This window comes from Belonocnema kinseyi, chromosome 2 (genome assembly GCF_010883055.1).
Source record: "Belonocnema kinseyi isolate 2016_QV_RU_SX_M_011 chromosome 2, B_treatae_v1, whole genome shotgun sequence".
Taxonomy (NCBI): domain Eukaryota; kingdom Metazoa; phylum Arthropoda; class Insecta; order Hymenoptera; family Cynipidae; genus Belonocnema; species Belonocnema kinseyi.
Window position 1 is genome coordinate 297,407 of NC_046658.1, and position 17,128 is coordinate 314,534.

General features: G+C 34.5%; 1 protein-coding gene across 9 annotated transcripts in view; it reads left to right on the forward strand.

The window, feature by feature from the left end:
• LOC117168109 (matrix metalloproteinase-14) overlaps positions 1–17,128 on the forward strand; it is a 518,894-nt gene that overhangs the window by 215,225 nt on the left and 286,541 nt on the right. For all 9 annotated transcript variants that reach the window (XM_033353498.1, XM_033353504.1, XM_033353503.1 and 6 more), the window contains exon 7: positions 9,586–9,906. In XM_033353498.1, the coding sequence (XP_033209389.1) occupies positions 9,586–9,906 (321 nt within the window). The remainder of the gene's footprint in view (positions 1–9,585; positions 9,907–17,128) is intronic.

Genomic DNA, 17,128 nt, shown 5'->3' on the forward strand with positions numbered 1-17,128 from the left:
TTCAAATCATGAGAATCGCCAGCCCAGCATCGAAATCTGGAAATATTAAAATCCCAATCTCTTCATTTTATTTCAAAGCAGATAGAAATATAAATAGAACCGTCGAAGTGTTCCGACCGGCAATCGTGCACCTTCGAATTTTCAAATTCAAAAGAGGAGAAAAGGATTGCGCGCGCAACCCAGCATTTATATCGTCTCCTACCATATTCACACGGACATGGATGTGTCATAGTATTGGATCACGTCTCGTTTCGGATCTGGGATCACTGGTAGGCTAGCTCGTTGTTGGTACCCCGAAATTTTTGACTATATGACTGTACACTCACAGGGCCTTGCTTGACATTTTCTATCTTAGTCCTGCATAATTCAACGGAAGTGGTTATTCCTAAATTAAAACGCAGTGCATTGTACGAATCCTTGTAATTATTGTGGATATGTCTAATCAATCTTTTTGCTTTGCCAGTAATTTTTTCTGTCAATATATAGTCAAGTAGTGATTAGGAATTACTGGAACATATTCTTGCTCGTTCTCCAGTAGGCACAAACGTTAAAGAACATCATTCGAACGATTTAAAAATATCCTAACTCAGTCGATATAACGGTCGATAAACATACAATGTTCTAGATACGTTTTAAGGACGTATTTCGAACATAAAACGTTTTAAAAATATTATTTGGTCTAACTTATGACGGTCTTTTAAACGTTTAAATAATGTCTTTTGACTTGAATATTCAAAAAACGTTTTTAGGACGTTCCTATTACGTTCGGAAATTTCCTGCCCTAGGGGTCTACACTCTATAAAATCGTGAATCCTCGCGTCGTCGCTACCATTGAGACTTTCGACGGAGCTTATTATATCCGTCGCTGGAGAGAGAGATTCCTGGCGGGTTATATTGTTATCTAATATTCTGACACTAGCACGCGGTGCAGGTATCCGCTCTCCCATTGGATGTTGTTTCAGCAGTTCCTCTGCGTTGAACGAGTCATCGCCCCGTCTGTTCTCATGGTGTCGCGTAGAGTTCGATGTGTCGATATCCGTTGCTAACGCATTTATCGCTCGACCTAACGCTGTTATCTCATTTCTTCGCAAACTCTTTTCTTGATTAAGAATTTGTAAATCATTTTTTATCATCGCTTGTTTTATTTCCAATTAATTTAATTTTAGCAGGATTTGTTGCAATGGATCTATTTCCTTATGGTTGAGGTTTTCTATGGAATTTCGCGGAGATGGATTTGGGGAATTGATCGGTGAAGCCATAGCAGTTAGAAAAGGATTACTGTTAAAAAGATAAGCTCGTTTGAGTCAGGTTCGTCAGTTTCGTCAGTTGTTGACGCGATTTCTTGCTGTTTTTCCCTATACTTGAGAAACGCCAGTTTAACAAATATCTTTGTCGTAGATTTAAATCCTTACTAGTGAAATCGTGCTAATATAACTATCTCAACAATGCTCAACCAAACTTGTCAGAACAATTAGTCCTCAACAACGACGGTCAATGAGACTTATTCTGTGATAGTAAGTTTTACAGGCATAATAACTTCCATCTCAGTGGCTTACTGTTATTGTCACTGCTGCTCGGCAGGATGTTGTCTGTAGATGTAGCTCTTCAAGATAATTTCCGTGAGTCTAGCTCTGTGTGGTACGATGATCACTGGTTGGCAAAAGTGGCTTCTTTTTCTGAGGTTTACCGCCGGATTGCGTATTCTAAGCTTTTACCGCCTCGATCGACGTTCCCAAATTATTAATTTCAGGTTTTCTTGTTGCTTCTGTTGAATGAATGGAAATGTTGTGCAGTTCCTATGCAATACCCCCCCCCCCCAAACCCTGCTCATTAACCTGAATAGTGGAGGGGTAATGCTTTTGTTACAGCCTCTATTACAGATGTATGAATATTTGAGAAGATGGGTCTCTTCATTTTTGAAGCTATAGCCTTTAAAATTTAAACATTGTACATTGCAAACCTTTGTGCTTAAATTATTCTAAGTACTTTACGTATGGGCAATTATGAGTAACCTTCAAATTTTATGTCCTGCTTATTTTCAATTAGGAAATTATTTAATTATTATATTGTTATATTATTTAGAAAAAAATATATATGTTTGAAACATTCTAAATAAAGTAAGATCCACTTCATCTGGTTTATTTAAATTTGTACCAAAATTAACAAGTATTTCTTCTCATTATAATTTATTACATGAACAGTATTTTCAGTATTATTCTTGTTATGGAAAAAATAATTAAATACAGTATGAAATTCATATTTTTACAATTATAAAATATTACAGCTTCAGTGCAATAATTCATATCTCTTGTTTGAATTACAACAAATTATACTTCTAGTATTTAAATAAATATTTTTCCCATAAAAAACTTTTTATGCATACATTTCCCATCATTTGTAAAGTTTATTTACAAGAAATTAAGTGAAATGTAATATTTACGAGTATTTTGAGGAAGCATAGTTTGAAAACAATTGCTGTCAGGGATGTGTAGGTTCATTTATTTGAGTGAACGGGGGTAGCGCTAGGTGGCGCTGATTTGAATCGTAAGTCCTCAAAACCATACATGGAAGTGCCACCAATCTGGACGTGAATTCCGAAATGTACTGTTGTTATAAGAAAAAAAACTACGGAAATTTTATTTTATAACAAAAATTCTCCTGGATACAAAACTTTTTTAGCCCCCATAAATCTCACACCTATATAACGTTCTCCAGTGGGCACGAAATTCAAAAACGTAATTGGAACGTCTTAAAATTTTTTCATAGACGTACAAGTCAAAAGACATTACTTGAACGTTTCAAAAAGTGTCTAAAGCCAGACCAAATAATTTTCTAAAGACGTTTTATGTTCGAAATACTGTCTGTCTTTTTTAAGCGTCTCTCGAAAATTGTATGTATATTGTAACACAATTTAACTTTTTAAACACGAGACCGAACGCACGCTCTCGCGCGTGCTTTTACTTTTTATTTGGAAATATTATATTTTATCATATTTTATGTATTTCTTTACTATCAGATGCACTTAGTTTAAGTTTCTCCTATATTTTGGTCCACGAATATATGGATTTGTTTTTGTTGATTTTGGAATATCCAATTTATAATGAAACTTTATTTGTTTTAAATATTATTTTTAATTAATTGAAATCACAAACTTATTTGAATATTTCTGTATACACATAATTCTTTATAATATTATTTTGCCGATGCTCTCCTAGAAAATTGTTTAGTGAATGCCAAGATCGAACTCGAGAAAATACCACATACAATTATCCATGATCAAATGCATCTTTACGAAGATCTAACCCGATAGTATCAAAAGTTTGCCCATGACTTTTATTATTGGTCATTGCGAATGCCAGGTTCATTGCAAATTCTCGTCGCTCAAAAGTAAATGGATAAACTTCTTCGCCATACAATGTAATATGTTGTATAAAGACAATGTCCCGTGCTTTATCACCTGTAAAAATACGACATTGCAGAAGATTATTTGCAAGTTCAATTATTTTCAAACGTGTAACATTACATAGACCTTCGTTAATAGAAAGATTAAGAATTAGCATAACTGTTCATAACTGTGTTCAAGTGTTCTGGGAGTATTGCATCATTTATATCTCCATTATCACAATTTTCAACACTATCTACACTTGTATAAATTCGTTCTGTGGTTTTGTCCAATAGCTCCAAGACTCTGTAATTTATTTCTTCAACATCAGCATTTCGTGCTGATAATATAACTGCCTTTGCTAGATCTCGAAATCTTCGATCCTTAATAAGTTTACTAAACATTGTATATACTATATAATCGGTTTTAGTAGCTAGACATTTTCCTGGGGCTATTAAGTAATTCTCATGGTCATTTAAAGTACCATCTCCAACAGACAATAAATACTTTGCGAATTCTACTTCTTATGGTAAAGGACGCACATTTTCTGTTAGTTAAAATATAGAGAAATTTTCAACATTCATGAAGTCACATAATGTTCGATCTATTGAATCCAAAGCATACCTTGTCGCCATTGGAGCTTCGTCCCAGATGAAAATGTCTACTTCTCGTAAGTATTGACCATCTTTAGATTGAGTTTTTATACGGGAGACGGAATTAAAAAATAAAGGAACTGGCATACCGAAATTTTTGTGTACAGTCTTTCCTTGTGGAAGTAATATTCTTACCATACCTGTGAATAGCAATATAAAAACATGATGTAAAAGGCCTTTCTTCGTTCGACAAAGCAGCATTAAGGATTGCGTTTACAACTCTGATAGAAATAGTATCATTGATTTAACCATACGATCGTAGGTCAGAAAATTATGAGTACATTCATAATATAATACGTGTACTGGAATCATAAAGACTACGAAATGCACTTACTGAAATATTGTAAATACAACTTATTCATATTTGTGGTACAAAAGTGCAATATACGCATTGCAATTATATGAAATGTGTATTCCTCTTAAAAGTTTGTCTAAGCGAGATAGCTCTAAAATGTTGTCATTTAGCAATACACTCAGTATAAGTGAATTACCCGACTCAGCTTGGCAAGTCCACCACATCATGTAAGCGATACCTCGTCATCGTGAATCTCAATATCGTTCCGAAATTCAGTTATTTGTGGCATCGTTGTAAAACTACTAATATCGGATCCTTCGTAAGAAAGATAGGTATTTTTCTTAATGTATGATCTTATGTATGCTTCTTATATATTATAGTTCCTCTGAAAATCTTGTGACATAGCATATATAAATTTATTCCATAGTTCCTCAAGATTGATAGGTAAACAATACATTAAAATACCAACAAATAAACGTCTTGATTGTTGGGGCATCATCCAAACTTCTCCTTCTACCATAACACGATCCCATTCTGCATTATCTTCGAAGAGACCTAATGCTGAACATGTTCTTTGAAAAGTATCAATAAGTTTATTTATTAACAATTCTGCGAACTTGGAAGTGTATAGCCCCTTTGATTGTTATTAGTAATAGTCTTAGATAGAATAGTTTTATTATAGTCGGACTAACAGAGTATATCCGTCCAATAACGTTCAATTTTGTTTTTCGTTTTTACCAAATTGATCATTTTGTTCCACTTTGTTTTTTAAATACGCAGTGAGACGGAATTTCAGAGTACGTATATTGTTTGGCATCAATATCACGTCCATTTAAATCAAAATAATTGATAAGCACATTTTCTTTTTATAATGCGTTTCTTATAGCATATTCACTTTCAGCATCGTCAATAGTAACACTTTTCTGATTAGGTAAATGTACTGGCAACCTAATAACAGCATGACTTTTATTTTGCAACGATCTGCAGTATATACGATCACATGCTTCAACAGGACTCACGTATCGCGTATCTATGAAATTTTTAATTTCATCATGATAAATAACATTTTCACTGTTATGGCATCAATAACTACAACGGAAGAAACATCATGTCCTTTGTAGATATATTTATATAAATATTTGACTGACTTTCTTCTAGAAACTACTTTCACATTATTATGCGAGTTAAAAAAATTTAATAACCCAACATTGTAAGGTACTAATACTTGATTGTCAGTCGTGCCTCCATTTAGGCGATTATAAATACCGGTATCTATTCTACGATAAGTTGGATATCCGTTTTTATCCATTTTTTCTCGTCTTGAAACTTTTTTGGAAAATGCTTACTACATTTACCTTTATCATCTTTACACCAACCTCCGCAGGGACCGTGAATGATGTTTTTCATAACAATATTATGAAGTTCATGATCGATATCTGGATTTGTAATTTCTGCTAGGTAGAGTAGGTAGTGGTTCCTACTTAACTTCTTTATTGTTGCAACAACCATTTAAATAATTTCTCTTATTAGCGACTTTTTTAGCAGCAAAGTGCATAGCATAACAATGAACACACGTAACATTGATTGGTCCAATGAGATGTTCATTGATACCTTTAATTCTGATATCGCGAAGGCGAGGCTGATTCTGTTTAGTTAATGAATTATAATCATTTAATTGAAAAGAAGTGTTACTTAACGACAGCTCGATAATGCGATCATTATTACTTTCTTTTTTTCCCACGTGGTGAACCTGATCAGTTCGATTTTGATTTCTTTCACGGTATCTTCTCTGGTAATCAGCATTGTTTGACACTTCCTTATTTGAAACTGTTCATCTTCAAGTTCTGTTCACTGTATATTTCTCCTAGGCATATTGAAATATTCTTTTAGAAATAACAATAGTACATGAAATAGCGTACTATATTTTCATTACCTTTCACACTGAAAATATTTTAAAAATTAATTATATATGTATGTGATCTCGGTTATTTACATATCTATATCTATATCTTTATTTGTATCTGATCCTGTATATGTATCCTTGTCTATTTTAAATCTTTATCTGTGTATCTCTCTGTATCTATAGCTGTATTTAATCTTAATTTGCATCTGTATCTGGATTTAATCTTTATTTGGATTTATATCTGTATTTCATGTTTACCTGTATCTCTCTTTTTCTTTATATAATTAATGAATTATACATTTTATCTCATTGTTTTTTAAGTAATTAAAATTAAATCCAAATGATGGCCAAGTTATCCAATCTGGCAACCTTGCATGACGGTTCCTTAGCCCTTTAAGAAACAGTCAACCTGTGTTTTTGTAAAGGCTCTTTCATACCTTTTCTAACCGACTTGGGCTGGCACTCGCAATCAAATTATTATGTTTTTATTAAATAATTACTTGGATGGTTGAAAAATTTGTAAAAATAAATATACAGGTAGACTTTTTAGGTTAACCCTCTCTTTCTATGCCCTACTCCAATTCTGACGACCGTATAGTTAGGTTGACACCATGTAGAAAGTCAACCTGTTTTCGCTCACTCACACCGTGTGCAATTGTGAGTCCAGCGTCCATCTCAAAATTAGGTGTCTGCTCCAATATCCTTATTTTCTATGTTCGCGCATGTTCATTTTCGATAAAAAATGGATTTAGGAAAAAAGAAGAAGAATTATGTAAAAATAAAATTTCAGAGCAAATGCTGCAACAACGAATACCCTACATTCCTACGAAATCACATCAGGGAGATCCATGCTCCAATAGTTCCAGAGAAAACAGAATTTAAATTATGTTTAATGTACAAAAATGCAATTGTCTAATTAAAGATTAACTGTTTTTACTGAAAATTCATCTGTTCTGAAGAAAATTCGTACCTTCGTCATCATTTTATTTAAAAATAATTTTTTTCGTCGTAAATTTAACTATTTAGTTGAATACCCTTTTCTTTTTATGTTAAAAATCAATTTGTTCAACTGATTATTTATTTCATTTTTTTGCGAAAATTCAATATTTTTTATATAAATTTAATACCTTTGTATAAAAAGCAAACATTCAGTTAAAAATTAACCTGTTTTGGTATAAAACTAACTTTTTTGTTATTAGTTAATATTTTTCGGTTAAAAATTCAGTTTTTCTGTAGAAAATTCTTACTTTCCTCAAGAAAATTCAATAATTTGTTAGCAAATTGAACTATTTGGTCTAAAATCAATTATTTTGTTAAAAATAATTGTTTTACTTGAGGAATCACTATTTTCGTTAGAAATTAATTTCTTTCGTTGAAAATTTTATTATTTCATTTTTTGTCGAAAATTTGGCTTTTCTAGTTAAAAATTCATGTGTTCTTTTAAAGAATTGTCTTTTTGGCCAAAAATACTAATTTTCTTGGTTAAAACTTAAACTCCTTTGATAGCAATTTATGTAATAAAACAAAATCGTCTTTAGTAGCAAATCATTTTTATACTTTTTGGTTGTTGTTAAAATTCAACTGTTTAGAAACTGGTTGAAAATTAAACTATTTTTTTGAATGCGAAAATGAGCTCGATGGTATTGAATGTTAAATCAACTATCTAAATTTACGTGATAAAATAGATAAAAATTTAGAACTTTAGGCTTGATGTTATATTGATTTTCATTAATAATTAACAACTGATTAGTATTGACATTTTTTGTCTTCATATGAGAACAAAAAATTATAAAATCCAAATCAAATATATTCGACTTTTGACTTCGAAACAAGATCGGACAATCACTGCAGTAATTATATGTCGTTAGAATAGCACGTAACTTACCAACCTTGAACATACATGTCGGTGCCGGTGACATAAAAAATTTACCTATTATAATTTAATAAAAACATTAGAAAAATCTACAGCGACAGTAAAAACATCAAAAAGATGTAAAACGATCAAATTATTATGTTTTTATTAAATAATTACTTGGGTCAATTATAATTTTGTCCAATGTCGATTTTCAAAATTCCCGCTTACTGTGTCTTCACTCAAACCAAAATAAGAAGCCAATCAGGAATCAGAAAAAGGCGTTACGGGTAAATTATAATTTTGTACAATATTGATTTTCAAAGTTTCCGCTTACTGTGTCTGCATTCAAACCAAAATGAGAAGCCAATCAGGTATCAGGAAAAGGCGTCACGACTTTCGATACATTTTGAGTTCGATTCATTCATCTTCTTTTTATAATAGGATTATTTTCTTTTCAAACATTTGTTTTTCAGTGGAATTTGAATTTTTTATTATAAAAAAATTATCTAATGATTTTTTGATTCAAATGTGTCGCTAAATCTTAATTATAGAGATGTATCTAAAACTGTTCGATTTCTCGAAAGATTTAATTTTCTCTGTTCAGGAAATTGGTCCCGAATATTTGCATCGGCACCACTCCTGATAGAGTATTCAATCTGAAAGTAAAGATTTTATTAGACTCTAGTTATAAATGAATTTTTGATTTTTTTTGTAATGATAAAAATGGAGATGTGGGATCACAAAAGCGAAAAGAGAATTTCTGTTTTAAAAATTAAAGTAGCTTTTCCTCAAGCTTTAAATTAAAATCTTCGGCCTAATCATTCAAGATATTTTTATATCCAAACAATCTCTCTATTTAATCCTAACCTACTAACCCTGACTATTTTAATGCTGACTGCCCAGGATTTAATCTTTTAATTTTAATTGTTTGTAATCTTTTTTAGCTTTATGCAATTTCCAAATTCTTATGGATTTTTGATTACATGCCAGAATTTAATCCGATTTTCCCAAAATTCAAACTCCACATATTTAAACTAAGGAATCGTCTTCACTGGATATTAGGGCACTCTACAATGGAGAATCTCCTTATGGAATTATCCCTCGAATGGAAACTGGTTGAAAATCCTACTCAGATTTCTTAAAATTGTAGAACACTAACAAATGAAAATTTTTCACTGGCACAGATTTTAATTATATAAAAGTAATCTGCATTAATTGCGAACCTTATAGATTAGGTTCTTAATTATGTTCTATAAAGTTTGCGCTCACTAGGTCCAAGCAACGTTCTTAGGACGTTTCAATCACGTTCTTAAATTTCGTGCCCACTGGGTAGGCAAACAAATGATGAAGCAATAATTTACTGAAATAGTGACTTGTTTCTTCCCAATTACATTACTTGGAGATCTACTAATAGTTTCTTAGTAAATAGTTTCAATTTTTCAGATTGATATTTAGCTACCTCCGTTATTATAAATACTCTACTTAACATAATTTTAGGGCTCGAAGTACTGGCGATATATTGGCAAAAAAATGGATGGCGATTATCCCAAAGACATCAGCGAAGGTTTCACAGGAATTCCAGATAATATTGACGCAGCCACTGTTTGGACCGGAAACGGCAAGATATATTTCTACAAGGGTACCAAGTTCTGGAGGTTCGACCCTGCCCAAAAACCACCCGTGAAGAGTACATATCCAAAATTGATATCAAATTGGGAAGGGCTGCCAGATAATGTGGATACTGCTCTGACATACCACGGATACACATATTTCTTCAAAGGAGACGCGTATTATAGATTCAATGATAGGACGTTCGCTGTGAGTGATTTAAACATTCATAATATTTCTAAGATACTATATTGGAGCAGACAATTATCCATTATCTGTATGTAATGTTCAGCACCTTATTGACATTTTTAAATTTTTAAAACATTTTTCTAATAATTCGGGAGAGAATTAAATATATTATCTCTAAAATTAAATTTTCTGATTCTTACTTTTTGTAGGAAAATTAAAAAAGGAAGTTTTAAATTTTCGATCTCTTTATACCTTAGACCATTCTTCGTGTTTAAAAGATCTACTTCCATTTATATACATTTAAAAACATGAATAAGTATAACTTACAGACAGCACTAAAATATTGATTTATAGATTTTTGACAACAGCAAATTGAAAACCTGCAACTGTATCATATCTACTAGTTTTATTAACTCAATAATAAAACTTTTCCTAATTTGAGAGGATTAGAAGAAGCAACCTTTTACGAAGAACCCCATGCAAAAAGAACGATGCGTTACAAAAAATCAATAATTTCGACGAAAGTGTTGCATACTTATTTTGATTGTTTTATTTTAAAAAATTACTCGGGTGTAATTACTTTTTTATTATTATTATCACACCATTAAGCCATTTCCCTTTCGTGGTAGGCGTGGCTCACTTGGTGGGGGAAAGGGGTAATGTGTGGAAGGGATAGAGAATTTTCAGATTGATCCAGAATTCTCATGTTATTTATGTAAATAACACGTTCGTTCCGCAACAATACTCCGACCCAGGTTGATGATCAATCCATCTAGCAATCACCCCAAGTGAAGATCCTCACAAAGGCGTTATGTAACATTCCCCACTTGGGTCCAATGACTTAGCTCTATTAAATCTCGAAAGGAGCTTCTGAAGTAAGCAATCCTCTGCAAGAAACCCTTGTTCAATGAATAGCGAGTCCCAAAAAAAGCCGGACCTGGTACATAAGAAGCTGCATAATTTTTGTACTTTTTATGTCATGTTCCCAGATAAAAATTCTAGCGCACCGTGCGTGCATGCGCGCATGACGCATGCGCTAAGTAGGCATGCGAAGAGGTTATAAAATTGTTTATTTTTGAGAAAATCAAGTACGAAAAAGATTTAATTTGAAATTCATATTTCAGGAATGGAAAATTTTTACATATTTAATAGAGTAGCGGAACCATTTACCATGGGGGATCCAATTATCTGAGATCAAAGATAAAGGCTTTTCTTCTTTAGGTTACGTTTTGCTTTTATCAATACAAAAATCAGATGTATACAATTTTAAGTTACAAGATATCAAGCGTTTCTGCGAAAAATGGTTCCCCTTCCGGAATTCGTTCACTTACCCTATTAAATATGTCATAACTTTCCATTTCTGAAATAAAACTTTCAAATTAAATCTTTTTCGTACTTTAATTTATCATAAATAAACAATTGTAAGACCATCTTCGCACGCGTAGAGTATACCAACCTATTTAATATTCTAGAGTCGAATGCAAGATTAATATAAATCTCCCTCAAACATACAAAAACATCAAAAGCAGTCAAAATCGTCAAACATATCAACAGGCATTAGTTTAGAGTCGTTAGACTTTAGAGAACAAGCATTATTAAGTCCGCAAATGATGGCAATGTGGCCACCATTAACTACTGCGCTTGCGTTGGAGTCGCGCTTACCTTGTCCGCGGTTAGCGCTAAATTCAAGATGGGTATTAAAACGAATGCTTTTTAAAATAGTAATAATAAAATGAAATATTGAATATTCGTTATTTTGTTGCAAATTTTTACTGTGTGTTAAAGATTTGTTTTTCATTTTAGAGCTGAAAATGTTACTATTCCATCTTTATTGTAAATTTAGCTTGTTTTGGTTAATATTAAACTATTTGATTAAAAAATTTCTTTTTATGTTTCAATTTCATACATTTTATTTAGTTATTAGTAAGTTCCTAATTTTTTTCTAATGAACTTGTATCTTTCGGTTTTATAGCTATTTTAAAACTTTTTTTAATTTTATGTTTAAAAAAATATATTTTTATTTTGCACAAAATAATTTTGTTAACTCTCTTCTTAGTATTTACAGTCCAAATCCGATACCTTGCCATCCAATATATGTATACTCCCCTTAAAACGTATCATACCTACGGCACGCACACAAATTGTGGTTAGGTTAGTTCGGAATTTCATCACGGGGTGATTGTACATATCTGCTGTCCAACGGAAAAACCTAGTAAGTGACTTTTGCCATAGAGACTATTTTTCGACACATGCGCACAGAGCTGCCAGATCGAGCTAGGAGTTTACACTCACCATACCTACCGTTTGGGAGCCGCAAAACAGAAGATGCATGATTACCACTGCAAGTATGTGCATATGTTCACAAAAATAAATAGGACGTCGCGGACAATTGTCCAGGGGTGGTCTTGAAGGAATTAACTCCCAAGCGGAGGTGAAAAAACCGTGCTGAAAGCTGAATGGCACCTGGATGAGGTGTCTAGAACGGTAACTCTGGAATACCGGGCGACCTCTCAGAGTACGCAGCCTTATACTTGCACGCGGGGCTCTATAAGGATGGTCGAACCTCTTTTCCTAGCATTTCGTAGGAACAACAATGACAACACCAAACATAGTTGTAGTAAGTGCGGTTCAAAACAATAAAACGCGCAGGGCTCCCGACAATGGGTGGGCCAACAATATCGACCACTCTAGTGTTGGGGGAACCAATGAAAATAGATTCAGTGCGATAAATCTGCGGAATCTCGGGACCTTTAGGTCGATGGAGCGACTAAATCACGACTTGCTAGAGTGCTACGATGCGAGTGTGGCCCTTGAACGGGGTTACATAACACGGGTGCATGCTCTGTGGTGCGAGAAACACCCGAAGCTATCGCAGTTTTTGCAGCAACGTCTGCGAAAACATGCGCAACTACTCCAAAAAAGGGGCTATGTAAGCGGAACGCCTACTCTACAACAGCTAGAACAAACAGAAAACAGAGAAAGAGAGGCGACACTAAGACCAATCTGCAACGAACATACTTGTCGTCACGGTAGTACTGTATTCATTTGGAGTAGTTCCATGGACAAACAATGAGCTCAGATATCTTACTATCGGCCCAAGAAAGGTTATGCACATGATCAAAAGCATGCATCTTAAGTCTTCTGTTTCGCGACTGTACATCGCACGCCGTCAAGGTGGTCACGGAATATTGAGTCTTTAATGTCTTCACAACAGGATCACTTTGGGTACAGTACATAGAGTCGCCAATGGAAGAGACCCTCTTCTTAAAATGGTCAAGAATTACGAAGAAGTGAGCAAAGGAGCTTTTCTGTACAAAGCAGCGGAGAAGGCTGCTGAAACACTTAGACTTAACTTCAGTATTAGGGGTGAGCAAAATGCATTAAATCTTATATATCTCGAGTACTCACTCCTGAAAGCCCGGATTAAGAAAGCACAAGGGAAAAACTTTCGTAAACAGCTCTTCGATAAGAGGATGCACGGTATCTTCCGCAGAAATGTGAAGGATCAGTCAATGTCGTGTGAGCTAACGTTTGCTTTCCTTAAATCGCCCGAATTGAAATTTGGCACGGAGGATTTCATTTTGGAATACCAAAACGGTGTCATTTCCGCCTTAACATACCGTCGCCACATTTTGAGCTAAGATATTCCCGATAATAGTGTAGGGCGTGCCATACATACCCCGAGCATTTAGCTCACATACTATCTAATTGTTCAACTCATTCGGGAACGACCTACGTCCAAAGGCACAATGTGGCACTAAGATTTCTTTATTACCATCTCTGTCACTCATACGGTATTAACCTTAATATCACTTCCCCAAACGCTCCTAGGGAAATCGAGGCAATTGTCGAGAATAGGAAGTTCGAATTTTCAGCACCAGCTGACAAAAACATCATAGCCAAGGAGAATGAAAAGAAAGAGAGGTATAGAGGCTTTATTAGGGAGTTGCAACGATTGTACCCGGAATATTTCGTTGAACTAATCGTCCTTATCATCGAGGCTCTTTGAGGTGCCAAGCTTTCAATCGTTAGCATCGGGAATGTCTTGACTCAAAATGTTGCGACGGTATGGTAAGGTCGAAATGACCCCGTCTTTGCATGCCAAAATGACCCTTCCGTACCAGACTTTACTCCGTACTTGTACTTTAGATCTGCAGGTTTGCCGCACAAGTACCCGTCGGAATGGCGAAGTGCTAGAGATAATGGCAATAATGTAAGGAAAAAGAGGAGTAGGCTCATGGTGTCGCCCTGAAAGACACCTCTCTGAAAGGTGACCTTGTTATTTGTCACACGATTTTTCCAGATGAGATAGTAAATCTGGTTTTCCAAAGCGGCATCAATCTCTCTATGTACCTAACGATTTGCAAATGAACCTTTAAGCTTTAAGCTTCTTTAAACCTCGTTGTTCATACATTTTTTGCCACACAGGTTCAATTGCCCGAACAATCTTATCATTTAGGATAGCTGTGAATATCCTTATACAGCGTGTTCAGACAAGTGATTAGCCGTTAATTCTTTGGGTCAGCTAAGTTGCCTATTTTCGGGAGGAGTATTGTGTGCTCTTCCACCAACGAATCCGGATTCCGCTCTTCCGACTTTAAATATAAGGTGAAAATATAGGCCAAATGCTGATGGGTTGAAGGAAACTTCTTCCACCAGAAAGTTTTGATACAATCTGGTTTCGGTGCGAAATAGTTCTTCATCCCTCTTAATACTTTTTTCACCTCCTCGATAGTTATGGGTGGGCATTCTTGATCAGGTGTTATGAGGGCATCACACAGCTCCTTGAAGCTATTTATATTTTCTAAGTCTTCATCCACTCAATGCTGCACTTCGTATACTTTTCTCCAAAATACTTCGACCTCCTCTTATTTGGGCGGGTGGTCGACAGTAACTGGAGGGTCTTGGAAGAATCGAGATGGGTCAGAGAGAAACTGTTGATTTTCTCTGACATATCTCTCTCGCCACTCTAGACTTCTCTCAGCGCCAGATAGTATCCGCATTCTCTCAACAATATACAGCCTGATGGTCAACAGCTTTGACTTGCTAAGTGTGTAATAAAGGGTCCGGAGTTCGCGCAAGAACTTTCGAACCTTGGCCGTAAAATTCCTGCCAGATGTGATGCAGTCAATCACACACTGAATGCGGGACGCATACTGTCTTGCCCAGCCTATCTTAATGGCAAGTTGATGCATTCGTCTTTTGGTCTTATGATCAACCGTTGGTTTTGTTTTATGTTTCGCATCGTCCGAAGCTCTCGCTGCATTATACACACAATAATTTATAGCCCAGAGGTTAGATTCTTTCAAAAAATGTCCACGAAGCTCGTCATCCATCTCAGCCAGTTCTTTAGGCTTGAGAGAAACCTTGGTGTTGATGTTTCTCCGGGTCATAAGTCATCTCTCTTCCTCTATTGGATGCCTGTCCGCGGTTGGTCTTAGTGTCGCCTCTCTTTCTCTGTTGTCGGTTTGTGCTAGTTGTGGTAGAGTAGGCGTTCCGCTTACGTAACTCCTTTTTCGGAGTAGCTCCTAAACTTATTTACTTCTATTTCCATAGCAACCGCCACACAGTTTTCTATTCTCCCAAAGAGAACGTGTTTTCAATATATTTAAGTTCTTCTAATTGTACCGGTAACGCACCTCACAGAGATATTTTTCTTCCATAGAAGTGTTGCATTTTTAAAGATGTTTAAACAAATTATTAAAATATAAATAAATATAAATTCGAATGTTTTTCGAATCTATAAGTTTTGAAAAGATTTAATAATAAAAAATAGGTTAAGTAAATGCTTTCGTTAAATTTTACTAAGTCCATTGAAAGGAATAGGATTTGCACTTTTTCTGATCCCGTTGGGGGATTTTTAGACGAAAAAAAAAACGTATTTTCAGTATTGCAATATGGCGCCGTAAGTGTTGTTTTGTAATCATCATGTGTTTTCGTTCTAATCAATTTTCGATCTCCATCTTTTTTCGAATGTTTGGAAAAAGCATGAAAGAGGGAGCTCTTCTTAATATTTTGACACCAAAATCATGTTGATACACCTTACCGACTGCGAGTAAAGCCACCCACGCTTTAACTTGACAGACTGTACCTATGTATATATAAAGTATATTATCTCAAGTATATTCAATTTCAATTATTATAGATTATACAAACGACAAAAAAATGTAAGCCAACAGAAGATTTTATAATTTTTCCGGCCTTACGCATGTCTAATCATGCAAGCTTATGCGACAAGATATTATGTTTCTAATATTTCAGTGTATCCTGACATGTTGTGACGTCTCCGCAGTATATTCTCTCAGAAAGGACTGAAATACAGTTTAAAACTATTGCAGAAACATATTTAGTACCATTTTAAATTACCCAGTGGGCACAAAATTTTAGAACGTAATTGGAACGTCCCAAAAACGTTTCTTGTAGGTACAAGTCAAAAAACGTCATTTGAAAGTTTTAAAAACTGTCCAAAGTCAGACCAAATAATGTTCTAAAAACGTTTTATGCTCGAATTACGTCTTTAAAACGTCTCTGGAATATTGTGTGTTTGTGGAACGTTACATGGACTGACTTAGGACATTTCTGAGCCGTTATAAGGTTGTTCTTTAACGTTTGTGCCCACTGGGTAGCTATTATATGGTTACAATGCTCCTTGAAACAGATAATATTATTACTGATTTTCTTCCGTTTCAGTGCTTTAGAGATCTTGTAAACCTCACTTTAAAAAGTTTCTGCAAAGGCGGATTTGGGTGAATTTTTACTAAAACAGAAAGATCACTGAAGACCTGGTAATGAGCGTTGAATAAAAAAAAATATTATTAGAAAATTTTTTATTACCTTCAATGGGAATATAAGTTTTAAAATTTTAATTGTAATCCATTCAAGTCTGCTTTCTAGAGTTAAAATTATCTTAATTCGCGGGGAACTATTGATATAGTTGAATCTGAACTTCAGGCTTGTAGGGGAAAAGGCAGGACTAGGATAGAGCCGAAGCCCGGATAAGGATTAACGGCACTATTAAGGACGTAACTATTAAGAAGATGGGCTGTATATTGTTTCTCTGTGAACAAAATTAGAAACTAATAAGCCAAACTTCTCTTAAAAATGTAATGCTAAGCATTTCTAGAAAAAAAAAACAGTGCAATTGGTTCTGAAATACGACCTGTGGGCGGATATGAAAACTAAATTCCTACTCCAGACCACTGTGCTTCGTTTCGATTCCGGACAAACTATAATTCAAACCGAA